A 23064-nucleotide genomic window follows, 5' to 3' on the forward strand; every position below is an offset into this window, starting at 1 on the left:
ATGTTCTGCTTTTCAGCCTCAGTCATCCCTTCTTCCCACTTCCATTTTTTTCTGTTTCCTTTCCTTTAGAAATGAACATGTTTACAGCTCCACCACCACCACTGGAAAACAAGACGTAACTCGAGGAATTATGGTAGGTCTCAAAGCTGTGTCTTCGCTCTCTTCTGTTTTCAGCAGAAAGCACTCTGTTTTGAAGCTGATGTTGATGACATCTGGACAAGCACGTGGTCCCGTCAGTTTGATCTCATGCTAGACAAATCTCCAGCCAGGCAATGAATGCATGCAGCAGCTCCCCCAAGTTTATCTTTCCACTGAATTGTTTGGGAACAGTGGTTAAACCCAAACCACAAGCTCTGAGATAAGTTCTCCTAAACAGTTAACAGATTCTTTGCAAAATAACCCAAGAGATTACATTAAACCTTCCACCCAAAAAACAACAACAACAAAAACCTATCTCAATGAGGGATAAATATAAACAGGCAGTAGCCCAGAAGTACACTTTAGCAGAGACTGGGATGCTACCACTGCGATGTCCCTGCTGTGATGCCTCCACTGAGATGTCACCATTGAGATGCCTCCACTGAGACATCACCACTGAGATGGCACCACTGGGATGTCACCGCTGGGATGTCATGTCTGGGATGGCACTGTAGGGATATCACCACTGGGACGTCACCACTGGGATGTCACCACTGGGACGACTCCATTGGGATGTTCCTACCAGCTCACACAAGCAGGGCTGCATGCAAGTACTGAGTGTGCAAACCCAAACCTGAGCGAACTGCAAGCCCTGATGTGTGGCTTTTGCACAGCCAGACCCTGACCCTAAGCGATGTCATTAATTGTTTGCAATCTGATTTTTACGTACTTAAAATATTTCAAGGTAAACACACTATACTTAGTAAATTAGCACTCCCATGTTGGAATTATTATTTATTTCACTATTTATAACTGCTCCTCCCTGTGCTGCCACAACCCCACTGTGTCTCACTCCATTCCCATTGGCTGCTCAGCCCCACACACTTTGGGTTTACCTAGCAATCATCCCCTGGGCTCAGGCTGTCTGCAAGAACACTTCGCCTTGCTCTTTAGCCGGTTCCCCGTATTGGGTGAAGCCGTGCAGCCAAAGCAGCAGTTGCTGCTGGAAAGCAGACAAAGAGTCTGCTCGATTTCCTAAGAGTGGGGGCCGTGTGCCAGGATCTGCCCGGCCGGTCACATAACACCCGGACACGGTTGCGAAAGGCTTCTCACTTCTTCTGCTGGTGCTGCATCGAGAGCTGTGCAGACTAGGGGGAGACAGAAGGCATTGTGCATCCCTCCCTGCAAAGCTCCAGTTCTCAACTATCTGTGCCCCACTGAGGGATGGGTAAAAAATGGCTCTGGACCCGAAATACCTTGAGGGTCTGTTCCTGGAAGTGCTGTGTGTGATCGGGAGCACTGGGCATTATTGCTTATCACATCTAAGGAATTCCACTCACAGCAGATCCGAGTGCAGCTGTGAATATCCACCAGCAAAACAAAGTAGCAAGCACATATGCCTTATTTCTCTCCACTCACCAAGATGGGCTCTGCAGAAGAGCTGAAGATTTTGCATCATCCAGTCCAACCTCTCTGTTCAAGCAGCATCTCCCAGGGCACATCACACTGGGTTGTGTGTAGATGGCTTTAGGTGGGGCCCTGGGCAACCTGGTCTGGTGAGGGGCAACCAGCTCACGGCATGGAGTTGGAATTGGAATTGGATGGGCTGTAGGGCCTCTGCCAACCCAACCACTCCATAGTTCTATTGTTCTAGGATCTTCAAGGTCCCTCCCAACCCAACCACGCTACGGTTCTATGATTATCCCCTATTCCTTCCTCCTCTGCTCCCAAGGCTTATTCAGCATCCTTGTGCTTCCATTATCCAGGAGAAGGCAAGAAGGCCCCAAAACTGCATCTGGGCTCCATCAAGTACAACCAGTTTCCTCCTTCCAAGTGCTGACGGACTCACTTGAAGTTGTTGCAGGCCACTGGATGTAAAGCCAAACTCCCTAGTACACCAGTACATATCCCCACAACTATTTGGGATCATTACCCACTTTCTACCAAGATAACCCACACCACAGAAGTGCTGACGCAGAGCTCTCAGGGTGCCCACACCACGAGCAAGATGGAGAACCTGCCTCACTTCTCATCAAATCATGCAGGCTGGCTCATGCTGTGCAGCTCTTCCCATCAGGAGATGCATATATTACCCTCTACAGCTGCAATGACACTTTTCCTGTAAGGCTTTGCACTAATTATTGTATATGACAACGCTTGCAGAATGGCATAAGCAGTGCTGGCCACAAACTGCCTCTTAGCATGCAATGCTTTGGGATGCTTCAGTGATGACTCCAGTGTGAAAGCAAAGAGGATTTTCTGACCTCCTGGAATGATCACCCAGAACCATGGGGTGGCTGGGGCTTCTCTGGGACCAGCACTGAGCAGGAGTTGGTCTGTCTGTCTGGCATAGACTGGCGAAAACAGACTGGGGAAAAGCAAAATGCAAATGTGGGGTTGGGGCTGAGTAATTAACACTCCATCAGCACAGCCAATTCCAGGATTCCTACAAGCAACTCCTTGAAGAGGTATTAATTCCCCATTGCTAGGCATCAGAAGAACTTTTGGGACCAGAAGACCATAGGCACAAGTAGCATCTTCTCTGATGCTGAGGTTGCCTAAGCATGAAATGAGATTTGGGGAATTCCTTCCCATTATGGAACTGATGGGGTAGGTGAAAGGTGGAAAAGGAGCCCCGTAAGAAAAAGTAAAAGGCAATAAGAAGGTTTCGCAGTAACTGAGAATAGGGGGGGTTAGAGGGAGATAGTTAGGGATAGTTTATAGAAGCAGGAATGTAGAGCTCGTTAGAGAAACGGGGATAGCAGACACGGGGTCTGGGATAGTGAGGAGGATGAAGGCCATGCTGATAAAGCTTGAGACATCTGGCAGGGAGGTGATTAGATGTCCACAGAGCGAGACGAAACTAGTTTGGGGGATGCTTCCCTTCTCTGTCAGGAGTTACGGCGAGGAAGGTCAGAAGCCTTCACGAAAAAGACAACAAAATTCTTCAACCCACAACCCACTAGGCACACACAAGAGGGGAAAGTCTGCCTGCTTTGGGGTATAATGAATACGTATCCCAATTCTGGGAAACTATTTATTGTGTATTAGTTCGCCCTATATCTGTAGCACGATTTTTCCAGATGGTGTGCAAACGTGGAGGAGTTATCCCCCTTGCACAGGGCTTTTGCACAATTGCCAATAAAACATATCTTCTCTATATCCTTACAGGCTATAGGGTTTGATTTTCCGCATGTCACAGGGGATGCATAGGGCACACTGTCTTCCCACCCAGCCCCGCTGCAGACTGAATCAGCAGCAAAGGGTGAGGCTGGACATGTTTGGAGGAAACAAAGCCACCCCAAAAGCTCTGCTATTCCAGCCTCTTGCCTCCAGCCTCGATACAATGAAGGTTCCAAGACCACTGGAGATGCACAAGGTGTATCCCACAGGAGTGTCAGCCCCTTTCGGAAGATGCTGATGGCAATTCCCACTTGCTTCATTGGGAAGAGGCCACCTGGATGGGGCACTGCTGGCCCCACAATGAGTTAGGGACCGTATCACGCTGCATCTGGGACAACCTGAAGGAGATGCTTGGCGGCATCTACTTGTCTTACAACTTTTAGCTGAGGAGGAGACTTCTGTTCTCCTCTTACCCAACCTGGACATTCTAGGAGACTGGAGGAGATTGGAGAGTAGGAGATTGGTTTGCCTACTGCACCCAGCAAATGACAACATTGATTCTCCTCACTGGGCTCCCGAGGAGCTCCAACAAGAGATACTTAAGAGCAAATTGCATTAAGGCCAGAGAACAATGCCTGTGCCCAGCCGTGGGAAACTCCTCCTCTTCCTTCCCACTGCAGACAAGGGAAACCATGAAACATCCCTCTCCCCAGATCTGGTACAGCAAAAGGGATTCCTCCAAAGATGGAAACCATTAAGAGGCAACTACAGAGACAATGACGAAGGCAATTTTGTCGCTCATCAAGTCAGACCATGCAACCCAAGGTTAGCCCCATTGGGTGGCTCCCATTAGAAGAGATAGGTGGAAGGCATTACCCTCAGCTTGGGGACAAATCCATTGGGACTGTCTGAGCAGGACCAGAGGTATGCATGCGAGTGAGCTGAAGTGGGAGAGCCACCCCGTCAGCCTCATTCTGCCTGGCTGCAGCCATAACAGCCCTGGGAGCAGAGGATGTGACCTCATCCGAAAGGGAAAGAAGAAGTGGCAAAAGCTGATTGCACAGGGCCCACCCTTGGCTGCTGGACGCTCGGTGCTCTCCTGGCTCTTCACGTGGCTGTGGACACACAAATAGCATCACAGAACATCCTGAGCTGGAAGGGATCCATAGGAATCACCGTGTCCAATCCCCAGCTCCAAACCCAAATCCTATGGCTGACAGTGGTGTCCCAGTGTGAGGAGGAGAGACCATGCCAGGGGATGACATCTGCTCTCATTGCTCCTTCCACCTCTTCCCAAGGAATGAAGGTGCTTCTCCAGCAATCCTGTAGGGCAAGGAGACACCGGTGGCCCTGGTTGTCCCTGGTGACCTTGCTTCTCTAAATTTGGCTCTGCCTGCAAAGTTGTTCATAATCCAAATCCATATCCACAATGGAGGATATGGAAAAGAGCAAACCCTGGGGTGAGCAGGGATATAGATGGGATTTTCTCTCTGACACCAAAGCCCTTCCTTGTCTGAAATATGGCTCTGCAGTTCCCATGCTCACTGGCTGTGACTGAGTCCTGCAGCTTTCCAGGAACACGAGTTCTGGTGCACAAAACACTGAGCTGAGCTCTGGGCATCATCATTTTTGTGTCTTCATCTATTCCCAAACACCAACTGCTTTCCAGATGAGACACCTCCCAGGCATCCCCCTCAACCCTGTCCTTGGCCAAAATAAAGAGCACAAATGAAAAACCCCGTTTGCCATTCTGTGTTTTGTTTGCCCCCACGGTCCCAGGGGCTCAGCTCCATGACCAGCACGGCTTTGTAGGTGAAATAACTAACAGTTGGTTTCTTCCTTCCTCCTCATGCCCAACTTTTCCTCCAAGATTCATTTCTCCCTATTTTCTTGGGTCACGTTGGAGCTCCAAGGCAGGAAGGGCATGGGGTGAGGATCTGGACCTCTCGTTGCCTTCACTGCCCAGCAGAAAAAAGCCAAATTCTGTCTCGTTCTCAGAGAATGCAATCCTAAAACCCAACTTCTTATTTCACTGTCAGACGGCTTCCAAATTCTGATGCTTTTTGAAAAGGGAAAGCCATTAAAATAAAATCCCCTCTCTGCGACAAGATGTGATTTTCTCTCCCAGCAGCACCGCCCTGTGGCTCAGCTGCAGCTGAGGGAGGTTCTTCCTCTCTTCCTCTGAAGGAGACAGCAAGAGACAGTGCCCTCCAAAGCTCAGACATTAATTACCGCGTTGGAATACTTCTCTAAATTACACAGCGTGGCCCCAGGAGATAACAGGCACTGAGAGGGGGAAGGGAGTGGACGCTGCCTGTGTGCTGCACTGCAGCTCAGATGCAGAGAAGCAATGAGATGGAGCAGCCCCCTCCTTGCCCTAGGCTTGCAGGGAGTGGGGAGACAGGAGGGAAGCACTGTTCCCAGCAGTGGAGGCAGGAAACACATCCCCCAGTGTGGGATCCCAATGGGAACTCTCAGCGTTATCTGGACCCTTCCCATGACATGGGGACCCCAATGGGACCCTCCCCCAGAATTGTGACTCCTCAGTGAGACACCCTCAATGGGATCACCCTCAATGGCATGGGAACCCCTGATAGAACCCCCCCCCAAACTGGGGCCTCCAATGAGACCACTCATGCCCCAATGAGACCACCCTCCGTGTCATGGGGACTGCCAAAGGGACTCTCCCCCTCAGAGTGGGACCCCCAGCAGGATCACCCTTGACATGGGGCGGGACCCGAACAGAACCCATCCAACATGGAGACTCTCTCAGTGTGGGACTCCAGTAAGACTCCTTTCAGCTCGGGACCCCTCATCGCATGGGGACTTCCAGTGGTACCCTCTAGGCATAGGAGCATCATCATGGGATGTTTAATTAGCCCGTGATGAGCTTGCTTTCTGACATGTGCTTAGAATCTGTCCCGGCAGTCCCACCCCATGCACCCATGGGTGCTGGGAGCACACTGCTGAGGCAACATGGCAGCTCTTTGGGAAATTAGAGATGGGGAAGATGCCCACCATGAGAAAAAGCTTCAAATATGAGGATCTGATACCCAGACTTGATGATCCTAAAGGATTTTTCTTTAATGATTCTACAATTCTGGAGCTCATTAGCTTTGTGTCAGGCTGTCAGAAGACCACTGAGAGTGTCTTGAAGGAGATTAGGAATGATCAGCATGGATGTGCCTCACCTCCTGGATCTATGGAGATTTACAGATGAGAGAAGAGCATGGTTGTCTACGTTCATTTCAACAAGCGTTTGGGCTCTGTCTCCCAGTATCCAAGTAATGGTAGACAACCAGCTAAGTTAAAAACCTGGCTGGATGGCTGGGTGCAGAGGGATGTAGGGCAACCACTGGGCTCACTGCAGGACCTGTCCTTTTCAGCATCCCTACTAACAACCTGGAGGAGGTGAGGAGCCCTCTCTTGCCAAGTCTGGAAATGACACAGAGTTGCAGGGACCACTCGACATGCCAGCCAGAGGGAGTCAGTGGGCTGGAGGAAGGAACAACAGGAACCTTAAGAAGCCAACAAGGCAAACAGCCAAGTGCTGCGCAGGAGAGGAACACGGGGGCAGGAATAGGGTTATAACAGGGCAGGAGGGAGGCAGAGCCCTGTGGGACCCCACTCCTGGAGGAACCAAGCAACGTCACTGCCTGCAATCTCTGGAGCTGGTTTTTCCACTTTCTTGCTTGCCTGCCATAGGCAACTGCTGAGATTCCCTGGATGTAAATCCAGCTCTGTCTGCTGCACAGCGTCATACAAACAAATACATCCCAAGCAGCGCTCGGCACCAACTCTGAGCTGGAGGCAGCTCAGCTGGCAGTGGGCTGGCAGCAAGGCGGCAGCTCCCAGCCCAGAGGCATCTCCTGTACTGGCACCCAAACAACATCCCATTGAGGATGGGACAGAGATATGGAAGAATCCAAACCTCCTGACACCGCTCATCCCACACTGATCCCATACAGCACACAGCAGATCTGGGTAAGGAGCAGCCAGCCCAAAATGAGCCTCAGTGGGACAGACGTGCTCAGAACCAGTTAACAACAGATGGGATACAGCATTACTTACCATCTCTCTGCCTGCACCAGCCCCAGGGTACTCGTTAACCACACACATCCCCGCTGATGGTACTTGCTGGTCCCCAGTCCTAACTCATTTTCTAAACTTTCCTGACTTAGCAGTGAAGAATAAACGTGGTTGAGCTGCAAGAACCAAAGTCCTTTTGTTGCTGGTTCCTTTAGCTTTGGAGGATGTGTAAAGTGACGTGTCGCTGGAGCAGAGTGCCCCACAATGGGCACGGGACAAAGGCTGTGGAGCAGCGAGGATGTCAGCACTGCAGCCTGTCATCCTTCAGGTCAATGGGGATTTAAAGAGACTGACTTGGCATTTCTGAATTAAGCTGGGACCACACGGCCACAGGGCTGGGAGACCACAGCAGGACATCCCTTTCACTGCGGACACCAAACTCAGTTGTGGGGACAATACCCTAAAAATGCTCACAGCTCCATTTTCTCAAGCTCCCCACGTTTGGTAGCTGCCATCGTTCTCTGGTTCTTATCTGTCAGAGGAGCTCTCTCTAAAAATCTCTTCTCCCCATAATCCCCAGGTGCCAACCTTCCCTACTTCCCTTCTCCAGTGCTATGACCCAAATTTCCTCTGCTCTGATGCACACCTGCTCTCATCCCTACTGTCCCCACGCTGCTCCCATCCTGGTGGCACCTCACTTTGCACTGGCTCTGTAATTAGTTGTGATGTTAATAAGTTTTTATCAACGGAAAGGAAAGGAGCTGGACAGGAAGCTCTGCAGGGGAAGGGAAGAAACATTCCTGCTGTAGCCATCAGGAACTTTCCCCTTCCTCTTCTCACTCCCTCATTGACCTTCGGCTGAGTCTGCCAAAACCATAAAGGAAAAGGGAAAAAAAAATAAATAAAGAAAGGAACTAAAAAGCAAGAGAAGCAGGGAAGGATAGCCAGAGCAGAGACGGTATCTCATGTTGCCTTGCCCCTGATAATGATTTATCACCAGGGGATGGGTGGATAGAGGTCCTTTCCATCTCAGCTGATATTATGGCTCTATGAGAACCCAGTGCCGAGCTGCCACACAGTCAAGGTCTCAGCCCTGTAGTCAAGGGCCAGTCACTTTTGAGCACGATGGAGAGCTGAATGGCTCTGGCTCACCCACATCAGCTGAGCTACACGGGCTCTTCATCTCCAAGAAATGGAACAGCTTGGACCGAGCTGTCCTCTTATGGAACAGAGAGAGATTAATGTTTAAGAAACAAGCTTCTGCATGGCATCTTGATATAATTAGTAATAGCTTTTTATGGAGTTGTTCTGTAGCAAAAAATATCTGTAATATGTGAAACTCATGTCTTTAGGGTGCCACCATGCCCCTGTGTCCCCAAGATGACATGAGCAATGGTGATATCACAGCAGGGACAGACAGGAGCGTGTTGGGAACAATTCTGGCAGAAACAGGACTGGGTTGTGTCATGGCTGTGATGGGAAATAGGAGGAACAGGAGCTCTTCCCAATGAGGTGACGCATAGTGCTGTGGGCAGAGAATTTGGGGAAGTTGCTGTTCTTAGCATCCCTCTCCTATCTCCTCTGCAAGACACATGAGCCTCACTGTGATGCTCCAACAATTTCTCACTGTTACACTCACTGTCTGTGAACTCTGCCCACAGTACTACTGCAAAGACAAAATCTTTATTAAGCGTTTGCATTCAGTGAAAATTTTCCATGTTAAAAGTCACTCCCAGCAATTTTTCCCCCACACTTTCCCTTGCTCAAGACTAGCAGAGAGTGTATTCGACTGACAGTGTGGGAGTAATGGCATAAGGGAGCTTGCCCTTCTCTCTTTCCTCTCTCTGCCTGTCTCATCCACTCATTGGCATGAATGCCTCTAATCACAGAAGAATTGAACAGTTGGGTTGGAAGGATCCTTGAAGATCACAGAAGCACAGAACCATAGAATGGTTGGGTTCAAAGGGACCTTGAAGATCATCCAGTTCCAACTCCTGCAGTTGGCTGGCTGTCCCGCACCAAAGCTCCATCCAACCTGACTTTGGGCACTTTCAAGAATGGGGCATCCACCTGCCTTTTAGAAGTTTTTATAGCTCCTCTGGTGAGGATTTTGGCAATGGTGAGATGAGCCAACCTAAACACTGAGTTTGCAATCCCAATTCTGGGGCTTTGCCAACCCTTTGTAAAAGAAGTCTTGCACGGGCCACGTGGTTTTCATGAGCAGAATCATAGTGGACAGAAAAAGCCAAGTGCCCCTGGAGGCATCCACACTGCTAGAGTGAGAATCATACATATGGGGAAAGCAAATCTCCAGGAATAACAGAGCAAACAGAATTGTTAAGGTTGGAAAAGACCAGTAAGATCACCTAGTCCAACCCTAAGCCATCCCCACCACGCCCAACCCATCACTACGACATCTACAGATCACGGGCAATTCAGCACTGCATTTCAATTGCTTGGTGAGGACAACTTCTGAAGGCATTACCTCCCTGAGGCAGGTGTAGATGGGGCACACAAGGACTCGGAAGGGCTCCCCAGTGCTGCTCCTCATGGTGCCAAAGACCTCGCAGAGGAAGGTGATGAAGCCAAGCCAGCGCTCCACGTCCCGCTGCTGCAGCTCCTCCCGCATGGTGAAATCCTTCTGCAAGAGGGATGGAGACAAAGGGCTGCATTAGCAAAACCTCATTGCCGGGAAGAGGTGACAGCTGATGGGATGGAGAACTGGGAGGAAATGGAAACTCAGGGGCAGACAGACAGAGGAAGGCAGACAGACTGACTCTTTGGTAACAGTGGGGGGATTGCTCAATGTGAGCACAGCGGTTGGGATTTCAACATGGTGAAGCCACCAGAAAGTAGATACTATAGAAACAACACCAACATCTGCAATATCACAGCTCTTGGTGCTGGTGGCCTCCTCTGCCCTGCCCCTCCCCTTGGATGGACATGGGGCATTTTTTTCCCAGTGCACAACCAACACTGAACGACAGCAAGAAGAAGGACCTCAAACATTAACATATGGGGAATGCGATGGGTGCTGATGGCTGCGTTGAGTGTGGTGGTCCAGATTAGCTTGCTCAACCCATAGACACCAAGTAGAGTCCCAACTCATCCAACCCATAGACACCAACCAGTCTCCCAGCTCACTCAACCCACGGACACCAAGCAGTGTCCCAAATTGCCCAACACAAAGACACCAAGCAATGTCCCAACTTGTCCAACCTGTAGACACCAACCAGTCCCATATCTCACAACCCATCCCAAATCCAGTGTCCCAGCACCCCCTGGGGTCTCACAAAATGATGTGTCCAGAAGATGAAGGGAGCACAGCCTTGATAGAGAAAAGTCACCCTGCCCTGGAGCCAATGGTTGCGAGGCCCAAGGATTATGAGAGTGTCATGATTTAGAGAGAAACATCAGGAGCAAAGTAGCTCCTCCAGACAGGGAAGAAAAAAGGCTTTGCACAAATGCAGGACCTAAAAAGGGGTGAGTGTATTGGAGATGTCTGGCAAAGAGTAAGGAGGAACACGGAAAAACAAATAGAACATTTTCTGGAGGGCACCTGTGCCACATGGGTGGCACAGGAGTGTACGTTGCTCACAGCCACAGCCTCTGCAAGACATCCCATGTGGTACCACTTGTCTGTCTCCATAGTGACCCTGCCCTGGTATTAAAAATCAGATGGCACTCCAGAAGGGAAGACCAAAGAGCGGGACAAGTTCATTCCCAACAGTGCATTCTCAGTTTGACTGCACAACCTCTTAACTCCACAACTGAATAAAGAAGCTAGTATAATTTCATCTCCTTTTATACTGACTGACTGAGACAGAGGCTCAGCTGCTCACAGGGCTCCAGCCATGCATGGGAGATCCAAAGAAGGAGCTATTTATACATTTCACTACAAAAGGAAAAAAAAATAATATTTGCATATTCAGGAAAAAACCTTGTAACACCACTGAACCACTGCTTAACCACACAGTGATGACTCATTCCTCTCTACGCCTGTTTCTATTGGGCAATTTCCCAATGTGTCTGCATTGAAATCAAACACTGCTGGGCTGTTTCGAAGTCTCCAGAGGAGTCTGCAGAGCTCTTCCTTCCGCTGTCCTGGGGTGGAGGAGTTATTGGCCAGCTCAGGTTATCACCCCGGGGTTACCCAATGGCTTGGAGTTCCCGCTTGGCTTTCTAGTGGAACAAAAAAAACCCAACCAGAAATGGAGACATCCCAAGAAAGACAAACCCAGCCTGATTCCACTCATCTTTATTTCTTCATTGGGAATGTTTCCCCCAGGCCTTATGGAGACTGACCTCCCTCAACTCTATCCACGCTGCATCACTGGAGTCTGTTTATCTGCAATCCATTTTTATGTGAGTCCATCTTTGCCCAGGAAAGCACGAGGATAATTTCAGTGACAAGTCAACTCGGAACAACTTAATTTAACGTGGCAGCACCCACGTTCCTCATGTCCCTGAACTATTCTGCAGCTGAGTGATCGCTCACATCTGAGCTGGGGACCACGGAGTGGGATGAGGGCAGTCCCCAGGGGAAGAAGGAGTGTCCTTTGAAAAAGTGTCCTTTTGTCAGAGGTAGGGAACCCTTCAGAACTGTGCTGAATCTCAATGGCACCACCACCACCCTGCCCCGTGAACTTTGTTTGCTCTGGAAATGCCTCTATTAAAAAAACACCGTGGATGGGCCTGCCCCATGCTTGTGTGGTGAGGTCAGTGCAGTGAGCATGTCCTCTCTCATCAGTTCGGCTGTATTTTTAAACACACACAGTATTACTAATTTGGGGGTACCCCAGCCTGTCGATACGATCTAAGTGCATTTATGGGATGACCTTCCTCCTTGTGAGCTTCTGTCAGCACTGGAAACAGCAAATGCTGTAGGGCTCTCTACTCATCTCACCCAACCAAAGCTCTCATCTCTCCACGTGGATGTATCTCAGGCAGTGCTGTTGTGTGAATCACAGATATATCCCAACTGGAAGAGATCCGTAGGGTTCAAGGATCCAACCTCTATCTCCACACAGCACCACCCAGACCCAAACCCAGTGTCTGAGAGTGGTATCTCAATGCCCCCTGAGCACTGGTGGCTCGTGGCAGTGACCACTGCCCTGAGGAGCCTGTTCCGCACCCATTCCTTAGAATCACAGAATCACTAAGGTTGGAAAAGACCTCCAAGATCCCCACCCCACCCCACCATACCCACTGACAATGTCCCCGCATGCCAGATCCCCACAGTTTTGGAACACTCCATGGATGGGGACACCTCATCTCCCTGTGCAGTCAATGCTTGACCACTCTTTGGAGAAGAAATTGTTCCTAATATCCAACCTTAACTTCCCCTGGCACAACTTGAGACCATTTTCCAAACTCCCAGTCAATACAGCTCCATGAGGACCAGAAGGAAGCCCCAGCAACCACGAGGAGAGCAGCAGAACCCCTTCAGTTTTGGTGGGCAGCAGCAGGCAGAGGAGCAGCGCTGTATTTCGAGCATCAGATCTCAACTTCAAAAGCTGCAGCCCAAAGCCATCCCTGGGGACTTGACCACACTTTTTAAAGCCAGGTCCCAAATAGCTGTGCACCACCGACGCATGGCGGCTGTGTTAGAGGGCAAAACTTGACCATGGGATAAAAATGAGGGTTAATTTCAGCTCCACCACCTTCTGATGGAAACAAATCCTCTGCATTTGGGCTTGTTGCTTGGTAAACACCGGGCACTTCCTCTGGCAGCTCTGCTGTTTACTCACTGCCAAGGAGGGAGGAAATACTGAGTCAGAAATATTGCAAAAAAAGAAATATAGAACGGTGAGGTGCTGGTGATCAGCGTGACATAAAAAGCTGTGCTGAACACTTGATGTTACTGGAAATGTGCTGCAAAGGTTGGAGCCCTGAAGGGCTCTTTGGGAAGGGGCTGAGATAATAATAAAGGCAGGATGAGGGACGGGGCAGATGCAGGGTTGGTGCATGCAGGAGGAGGTCAGGAAAAGCCTGACAAAGCCTCGGTGGCACTGGGGATTGATCCAACTTCTCGATGCTCGAAGTCTATTTCCAGCCTTGCGTGGGCCTCTGTCACCTCCATCACTCTGATTTCCTGGGAACAATGTGCTCATTTTCCTCTGCACAGTGCTTTGGGGTGTGCGACTGAGACATGCAAATCAGAACAATTAGTATTACTCCAACAAAAGAGCTACTGACATTTAAAGCAGATAAACCTTGTAAATTGCAGATGACACCCTGTGCCCAGCCTGGCCTTCACCCAGCTATGAGGTACTGTTCTCCCACAGGTTTCATCACCGCGTTTCCTTGAGCTGGATCTGCACCAGAAGAGCACACATCTGCCTCCTCCCAGTTGCTTTGGTCACTTTGGCAAGAGCAGAAGATACAACTGGTGACGTACTCCACGTGGAGCTGGCTCCATCATCCCAAGGCTCTGTGCATCTGTCTGGTCTTACTCCTGGGACCACCTGCCCAATCTGGGGACCTCATGATTGATTGCAGTGATGCTCCTGAGATTCCCAGTTAATTATTAATTGGACAAGTTTAAAAGCGCTCGAGGGGGAGAGGAGTAATGGATCAGCAAACAGCAAAGTGCTCCTGTTGATCTGGTTGCTGTGACAGATCTTGGAGCACTTTCTCAGTGATGCTCTGAGGTGGCTACGAGGGCGGAGTAGCCCAGTCTGGCCACAAGGAACAGCAAACACCATTTAGTGGTTGTCCTGGTATAAAAATCTTTGTTAATGAGCCTCTGAGTGCACATGCTGGAAAACACAGTGCCCTGAGGGTCAGCAAATTCTACAACTGAGGTGTAGAAAATCTCATTTCTACCAGAACACATCAGCATCTCTGCAGAGTTCCAGACCTCATACTTTATTAATGGAGGAGTACTTTTGAAGCTTCTTTTCAAGTGGGGTAAAGCTCAGAGCACAGCTGCTCTGCAAATGTATGAAAGAAAGGGAAGGAGGCACTTTAGGCACCCTGATTGCTTCATCAGACCTCCTCCACTGGCACCCAGGCTATGTTGGCCAACATATCCTCCTCCAGAAGCCAACATGTCATCCACTGGGACCCAGGTGATGTTGGCCAACACATCCTCCTCCTGTTGCTCTCCTTGTTACTTAATTTTTAATGTCACCCTACCTAGGCACCTCTCTGGGCTAATGCTGGATTCAGACATGTTTATCACTGCTGCATAAAGACCTTGTGTTTCCCATGAACCTGGACGTGACTGTGATAGCTGATCTTAATCACAAGCCTCCAAAGCCTTGCCAGTCTGAGAACAAAGATATTCAAGGTCTCCAAACAGCTCTGTTTATCCCAAGAAACTGTTCACCAGGCTGATCTGTGTCAGCACTGCAGGAACACACAACAGCAATTTTTTTAGCCTTCAAATATAAAAAAACTGCAGAAAGACGTGGGAGCCCACAGGCAGACATTCATGTTCATAGAAGGACAGGTTTTCCCCTCGTCTGCCCAGAGAATGACCAAGGAGGGAAGAGGAGGAGATGGGGTTAACAGCTCTCACCCAGACAGATTCGTGGTACCCAGAGTTTGTGTAACATTTCATGCTGGGACCCTTTTCTAAATTCTTTTGGTCATGGGAGAAAATGCTGCAACTGTTTAGTCTACAGGGAGTGGTGGCTCTGGCCCAGAACTTGGACGCTGCTGAGCAATCACGCCGGCACCTCCAGCCTTATCTCTGCTTTCTGTCTGCCCCTCCGCACCAACAGCCAAGTGTCTGCTGGGCATGGACCACTGTACTGCTGCTGGTGACAGTGCCAGAGGATCCATGCGATGGGGACGAGCAATGACCAACCACCATGGTCCCGAAGTGAAGTACTGGTATACTAAGAATGTCACCATCCAGCTCTATTTACACAAAAGATTGCAGAAAGTCTTCCTTGGGTGCTAATGTTTATAGATCCTATGAAGAATCTGTAACAGGGAACTTCTATTATAGCAAATATTTTCCTCGGCTAGCTTTTTTTTTTCTTTTTTTTTTTTTCAAGGATGAAAAATATCAATTAATCTGTTCCCAATTGCTCCAGTAGATGATGCTGGCCAACACATCCTCTTCCAGTGGGACATTAGCTGATATGTTCTCCATTGGTACCCAGATGATGTTGGCCAACACATCTTCCTCCAGTGTGAGACAGGTGATGCTGGCCAACGTGACCTCCTCCAGTGGGACTCAGGTGATACAGGTGAACACGTCCACACCCTACACACACTGCAAGCTCTCTGTCTCCAGTTTCACTTACTGATTCTCCTGGCCCAGAGGTGATATCGGTGCTGGGTTTCCAGCAGTGCCAGACAGCATTTTTCCATATGCTCCTTCCACCCTGCTTTATTAAAAAAATAATGCAGTGCATCTTGCTCCTCACCTGAGCGCACTGCATGTCTGCTCCCTGAGGTTCCTGCTGATGGGGTCAGGAACCAGCCCTGGGAAATCCCTCACTTTACCCCACTTTGGGGTGCTGCAGGGTGGTCCCCGGGTCAGGTGATGCTTTTTCAGGAGCTCACCCCAAACACCTCCATCCTGGGGGCACAGAGACATTGCCAGCAGCTTGGATTCACCTCTTACACTCAACCACATTCTCTGTGCCCCCACGTTATTGATGGGGGGGGCCAACATGGGAGCAGGGATTTCCCAATCCTGCAGCAGTCTGACCTGGATTGATGCAGGGCAGTGGGAGCAGATGGCCTGGCAGGCTGCTGCATTAACTCGGCTGAGTCCCCGGGCTGGCAAACCTCATCCCATGTCCTGAGGATGGATTTGAGCCTTTTAAGAGAAAATGAGTCCTCTCCCCAACAAAACCAGTGAGATGAGAGCAGCTTTTAAGACTCCATCCACCTGGTGCAAGGAGTTCTTAATGTTGGGAGAATTCCTGAATTTCTTTGCATTTGGATGGATTTTCAGGCTTTTTTCTGCATTTTTTTTTTTCCCCAGGGCTGGGATACCTCACTCAGCCCTGAGTATCCTCACCCCAGCAGTGGTGGGAGCAGCTCGGGGCTCCCCAGCGGGCAGCAGTTGCCTGGATCTGGCTGGGTTTTTGCAGGCAGGCTGTGGGCAGGCTGCACAGTCCACAGTCTCCACCTAGAGCCCAACAGAGCCTCTGCTCAGTGCTGCAGGATCCGTCCATGCCTGACGCACCAGGAGCTGGGGGAAGCTCCATGCCCAGCCTGGGGGGGATGCTCTCCTCGGAGATGGTGGGACCCCAAACCACATCCTGAGCTTACAGGGGGGCTGAGCCCTGCCATGGCCCAGCTCACTCCTCCCACATCCTTGTGCTCAGCACGGCAAACACTGCCCTTTGCATTCTGATTTATCAAAGGGAATCAATAAGAATCAAAGAACAACTCAGGTCAGAAAAGACCTTCAAGATCATAAATCCAACCATCAGCTGGCGGTTGATTCTCCAGTATTAATGCCACAACATTCTCACACAAAAGGGATTCCAGCTCAATTTTACTCTTCTATAAAGTCTTTTGTCTTACAGAAGACAAGACCGGGCTTTACCAATTTCCTGGATGTCTCTCTCCAGAAGTGCTCCCTTTGAACATCCCCAGTCCAGCACAGTTCACACAAACACCAGTGTGAGTCACGCCAGAAGTCTCAGGATTTGAGTTCAGGTTTTGAAACTAGAGAGAAGCACAGAACCGAACCATGGAGCAGCTCTCACTGGGGTGTCAGGAGGTTAAGCAACCAGAACCTCTCAGGACAAGTTCTGTGTTTGAGCAAGCACAAGGCTGAAGAGCACCAGAAGAATCCCTGCAAGGATATGCAGCAGGGTTTATAATTGGGTATGCACTAGGGTATGTAACTGGTATGTAAGGGTATGTAAACATGTATGCAGTAGAGCACGCAACTGGGTATGCAGAAGGGCACGCAAAATTGTATGCAGAAGGGCATATAGTTTGGTATACAGTAGGGTATGCAATGGGGAATGCAACCGGGCATGCAGGAAGGTGTGAAACAGCAATAGCTCTTCTGGCCCTTGGCTCTGAGGTATCTCTAAACACAGAGGCTTCATCTCAGGCTGAGTGCACGTGTGAGCCCTGCGATGGGTTGTGCTGGGCACTGTGCAGGGATGCACCGTTCATTTCTTTTTCTTTTTCTTTTTTTTTCCTAAGGAAAGTATCAGCCTTCTGTTTGATGTGTTGTTGGCTGGGTTGCTAAGGGGAGCAGTGTAAAATTACAGCCCCAGTGATGTCCTCTCTAATAATATACTCCGCTCTGCATAGCTCGGATGCAGACACATCTCAGCTATAAAGAGCACGGAGATTTCACCAGAGGAATACTCCAACTAATGTTACATGTGGAGGGTTTGTGGAAACTGCTCAACACCTCCCCACCAAAGAGAAAAGCACAACGGCCAGCAGAAGCCAGTGGCTGATGCTACGACAAGCAAAAATCTCCTGCAGGAGCCTTCGATTTACTAATTACAAAGGGACCTACAGAGGGGCAGAGAAACCACGTATCTATCCACCAAGACATTTTCCATGCCATTGTCCCCCAAGGTCCCCAGTTCAGCTGTGTCCATCACAAGGGCTCACATAGCCCAAGATCACTCCTGGTAACAAAACAAACCCAACGAGGAGAAATCCCAAATGGAACTCAACAAAGAGAAATCCCCAAGTGAACCCAGCAAGGAGAAATCCCAAACCAAATACAACAAGGAGAAACTCCAAACTGAACCCAAAGAAGAGAAATTCCAAACCAAATCCAGTGAGGAGAAATCCAAAGCAAACCCAATGAGGGTAAACTCCAAATCAAACCAGGCCCAGCACCCAGCTTAGAGTCAGCAGCATTTCCCCAAAGCTGCCCAGCCATCCACCCCACAGCATCCCAATGTGTTCCCAGCATCCAAACTCAACAGCAGAGCTTAATTTGGTACCAAAACACACAGAGAGGACAAAATGTAATCCCCGGTATTCCCAACATCCAGCTTGTTTCACACCAAGGCAGACACTCTGGCAACCTAGATTCATTGGCCCTGTCTCAGCCAGGAGGGGCTCTTCAGAAGAGCTGCTGGCAGGGAGGAGATTCACAGCCATTTTGCTCCTAACAAAAAAGGACAAACAAGTCCATCCTGCCCAGCCCTTCAAAACAGAGGCATCTGCCAGCACCATATGGGGGAGCGTGGCGCAGAAGGGCACTGCAATCTTTATCACACCCTGCTGCAGTGAGCTACTTAGGTCCAGGGATTGGATTAGTCTGAAAGGTGCCGGAGAGACAAAAATCCAGCCCTGGAGCAAATGTTTTATTAGAGGTTTTTAATTAATGGGAAATGATCTAGAAATAGCTGTTGGAAAACATCTGTCTGATGGTGGAGAGGTCACGGCTGGAGCTTGGCAACAGCGGGTTTTTCTAAGCACTGCCAACTCCTCAATTTCACAGCTTCTGTTCCCCGGACATGGTTCCATCTCTAAACCTGAATGTGCTTCAAAAAGACTGATTTGGGGCTGACCAGAGGATGCCACAAATCTGTGTGGATGCACTGATTCTTCTGTTTGGAAAAAGAGCCAACTGTTTGCAGAATGTCAGGATGCTTTACTATCAAAACGAAGTGCTTCCTCATTTCTGTTTCTCTGCAGCTTTCCAAAGCAGGCACTGTGCTCCCTCCCTGCACCCTGAGCACGGTGAGCTGAGTTCTGTGCTCCTGGGAAGCACTCAGGGACTCTCTGGAGAAATGAGATCTATTATTTATCCTGCTCTTGTGCCACAATGAGCTGGATGTGAATCCATTCATTACTGCACACAATGCTGCTGCACACATCAGCTTGCTGGGTCTGCTGGAAGGGGTTTCCATTATTGTTCCTTCTCTGTCTGCTTCCCTTGTTGATAAGCATCACCACGACACAAGACCAGATAGTGACCTAGCCTAAAAGACCTAATAACCAAACATTAAAACCCCTTAATGTTTTAAAAATGACAAATATATTGGTTACTTGGTCTCAGCCATAAAACTGAACTTAAGAAGTCCTCCTTCATTGCACTCTTTGGAAATACAAATCATGTTGGCCATGGAGATCCCTTTCCAATGACACTGTGGCTGTTGGGTGGGGAAGGAGCCATCCTGCCCTCCTTGGTGTGCTCTGGTACCCATGTCCACCCTCACCTGGATCCCCTCATCTTCACCCCCACCCTCCTCATTCTCAGCCCTTCCAGCAGCCAAAGTCTCAAAAGAACAGGGGCTCAGAGAAGAATATTGAGAGATACAAGAAGAAATACAAGTTGGCTTTTGCGATGCATGTGTCATAGGTACTTGAAGAAAGCAGCAGAGCACCCTGGCTGGAGGATCCAGAACTACTACAAACAAGAAGGAAACAATGGCAGATGGAGATGGAAGACCTGCCCATGGTAAAGGACTGATTGCTAGCGCAGCAGAGCTCTGAATCTGATAGACAACAGAGTATTGTCTTATCAGCTTTCCTCTCATTTCCACATGGAAATCTGTTGCCAAAAATATATGTGTTTCTAGACCAAGTTTTAATCTCCGAAAAAAAAAAACAACCCAAAAAAAGAAAAAAAACCACCCAAGCACAACCAAACATCCCCACTGAGCACTGCTGACGTGGGTGCTGCTGCCCACAGACCTTGAAGGCAGTGGAGATGGCAGAAGATGACAGCTAGCCGTTACGGATTGGCACCAGTAAAATTGGAGAAACACTTCTCATCACGTGGGCTTGAAAGGAATTTGGTGAAAGTTCAGCTCCTGCCCAAAAGCACGGTAGGACCAGGTGGGGTGAAGCTGCAAGCACCTAACTAAACACTCCAGCTCTTTACCTGCAGCATGTTGAGGAGCAGACTCCGGAACTTGGTGCCTTCCACCATGAAGAGGGCCATTTTGTCACAGAGCTTGGCAGCTGTGGAAGCAAAGCTGCGGTCTGTCACTGCTTTCTGGTAGATGGTTTTAACTATCTCCCCGAGCATTTCCTCAGAGTTGGTGGAGTTCTGAGCCTCCTCCATGAAGGTGGTCAGCTTGGAGTCAACGTCACTGCTGTTGTTACGCATGCTGTTAAGGATTTCAATTAATTTGTCCATTTTGTTCTTTTCAGGATGGGTGGTTTCCACTGTGACTTCGTCCTGGTCCGTGAAAAGGGAAAGACAAGGCGTCTGTTACACAAGGAGAAAACAGATAGGTCAGCCCTTGTCCTTCCACAAAGTGCAAAGGGGGAAAGGGGTTGGGAAGACATACAGACAGACCCAACAAAATCAGAGCATCCCCATCTCAGCACTGAAAGCAAGCAGTGTATGAACCCCAACCCATAAATGTTAGGTTTCCTCATTTCGCCCAGTACTCAATCCCAGATTCTTCCTCATCAGCTCAAGGAGATGTGCTCAAGGCTCCAAGCTGGAATGCCCAGCTCAGACTGGCATTCTGCCTTCTTCTGAACATTTAATCAAACATTTGTCCATCTCTCCCCATGCATCCAGCCTGCTCTGGTCTGCTCCCTTCTCCTCCCGTAGTTCAGTCTTAACAGATATTGCACCAGAGCACCAGAGCAAATCTGGAGCAATTTTTTGGACAACCCCAGCAACCAACTGACAAAGCAGCTGTGTTGACTACACACACCCAAAAGTGAGTGCCTATGGGAAGTCTTTCTTACAAGATTCTAAATCCACAAGACAGGCACTGAAGTGAATACTCTGAAAGTCTCTGCTCTACTCCCGTTGCTTTAAATAACATAAAAATAATGAACAAAATCTCTTCCTCCCCCTCGTGCCACATACATAAATAGTAAATGCACATACACTCAAAGGTGTACATTCCCAACATGCACTCCCATGGAACTGTATATGTTCAGGTTATTTTTGCTCCACTTTTTGAAAATCTCATTGGAGATACCCCCACGAATGCATTTTCCAGTCTGAAAAGAGAATCTCAAGAGAAGGAATCTGAGCTGCACAGGGGGCAAACGGAGATATCATCTCCAAATTCCTCAGAAATCTGAGTCTGAATATTGTTTCCAGAAAGGATTTCTCCTCCGTCACTTGCAAGCAATGGTTTTGTTATTGTTGGGTTCTTGGAAGGAAGGGGGAAAGATAAGGGAGTTTCAATTCATTACTGAGATAAATGCATATCAACTTGAGAGTAGCTGACTCCAAACATTCAGCACTCAAAGCACAGTATTAAGCTCTAGTTCTTTAATTGCAGATACAAATTGCCTTTTTTAGGCCTCTTTGGGAGCAGATGAGCCCTGCAGACTGGAGGCAGTCTGCTGAGATCACTGCTGAGGAGGGAGAGCCCACGTGGTAGCTTGAAGTGCCCCATCCTTGCAAGTGATGGAAGAGTTCCTGATCTTGGAAAACTCCCCTTAGGAGCAACCTCACTGAATGAGCCTTAATGCTGTGTCAATAAAGGGCCTCCCAAAGAAGCACAAAGACACTTCAAGACAAGCAGTGACACCAGGAGATCAAGAGAAGTTGCGTGCACTCATGGAAAGGTCTCCTGAGCCCAGCCCACCTCTGCATGGAGCACGGCCAACCACCAGGCTCCTGGAGAAGGGGAAAGCCAAAGTTCCCCTAAGAAATAATACCTTTTCTTTTAGCCTCCTCCGCAGCCTGTCTTTGGAAGACTGAAGCAAGTTGATCTTGGGCCTTTCCCCAACGCGCTCGTGAATGCTGTCCTTCCTCTTGGTCTCCACCTCTGGGCTGTATGGCTGGGACTGCTTCTCCACCGCCTCCGGACTGCGCTGCGTCTCCGCAGGACTGTGCCCTGTGCCAGCGGAGGTGTCCTCGATTTTCAGATTCTCAGTCTCTTTGGTGTTCCTGTGCGTTTCTTTGTCATTGGGTGAGTGCTTCTGGTTGTGGTGCCATCGCCGGTTCTGGCTGTAGCCATGGTGGCCTGGTCTACCAGAGGAGTGAGGGGCCTGGCCTCCTTGGTAGAGCTTCTGGTGATCTCTGTTGTGTTTGGTACCACCTTGCTGATGGTCTGCGTGCTGCTGGGACTTGTTCCCACCAGGAAGTCTCTGCTGTCGCCTGAAAAGTCAAAGGAAGACATGAGTACATTCTTTCTGTGTGGACTGGTAGAAAAGCAACAAGAATGAGGGGCATCTTTTCTGAGCAGGGTACCAGAAACCATATTTATCCATAAAATGGCTTAATTCATGCAATGTCTCCATCCCCGGAGGTGTCCACGGCCATGGACAGAGCCCTGGGCAGCCTAAGCTGGTTGGGGGGCACCCACACCACTGCAGGAGGGGGGCTTTAAGGTCCCTTGCAACCCAAATATTCCATAGTTGATTGGTTCTATGATTACTAGATTCCCTTCCAACTCAATCATTTTATGGTTCCATGATCTTTAAGGTCCCTCCCCAACCCAACCATTCCATGGTTTTTTAGATCTGTCATCACTGAAATCCCTTCCGATCCAACCACTCAATGCTCTTTTGGTTCTGTGATTCTTCAAGGTCCCTTCCACCTAACCATTTTGTGGTTCTAGGATGGTAACATGGTTTTGGTTTCTAGAAATATCTCTCCTATGTCCCTGTGTGAGATACTTCTTGCTTCCACACTCTGCCATGGAAGAGTTCGCCAGCCCCAGCCCAGCAGTGGGACATCACATAGGGACGCAACGTCAGGAGTTCTCCAGTGATTTGCTAGACAGACAAGGGCCCAACAAGCTTGTTGTTGCCAAGACTGCAACTTCCCATAAAACCCAATAGCCTAATGGAAGAAACACTTTGGCAGCCCCTTTGCTTTTGCATTCTAACTTTGGCTTCTGCATCCAATCATCTCCAGTGATCTGCCCAGCTTGATTAGGGCTC

At 49.3% G+C, this 23064-nt stretch overlaps 1 protein-coding gene across 4 annotated transcripts in view; it reads right to left on the reverse strand.

The window, feature by feature from the left end:
- CTIF (cap binding complex dependent translation initiation factor) overlaps positions 1–23064 on the reverse strand; it is a 95132-nt gene that overhangs the window by 4984 nt on the left and 67084 nt on the right. For 3 of the 4 annotated variants that reach the window (XM_085213079.1, XM_085213080.1, XM_010725146.4), the window contains 3 exons: positions 21835–22276; positions 20081–20410; positions 9776–9931 (listed from right to left, as the gene is read on the reverse strand). In XM_085213079.1, coding sequence (XP_085069205.1) covers positions 9776–9931; positions 20081–20410; positions 21835–22276 — 928 coding nt within the window. The remainder of the gene's footprint in view (positions 1–9775; positions 9932–20080; positions 20411–21834; positions 22277–23064) is intronic. The other variant, XM_010725145.3, reaches the window with a different exon arrangement.

The sequence above is a fragment of the Meleagris gallopavo genome, chromosome Z (genome assembly GCF_905368555.1).
Source record: "Meleagris gallopavo chromosome Z, MGAL_WU_HG_1.1, whole genome shotgun sequence".
Lineage (NCBI taxonomy): Eukaryota > Metazoa > Chordata > Aves > Galliformes > Phasianidae > Meleagris > Meleagris gallopavo.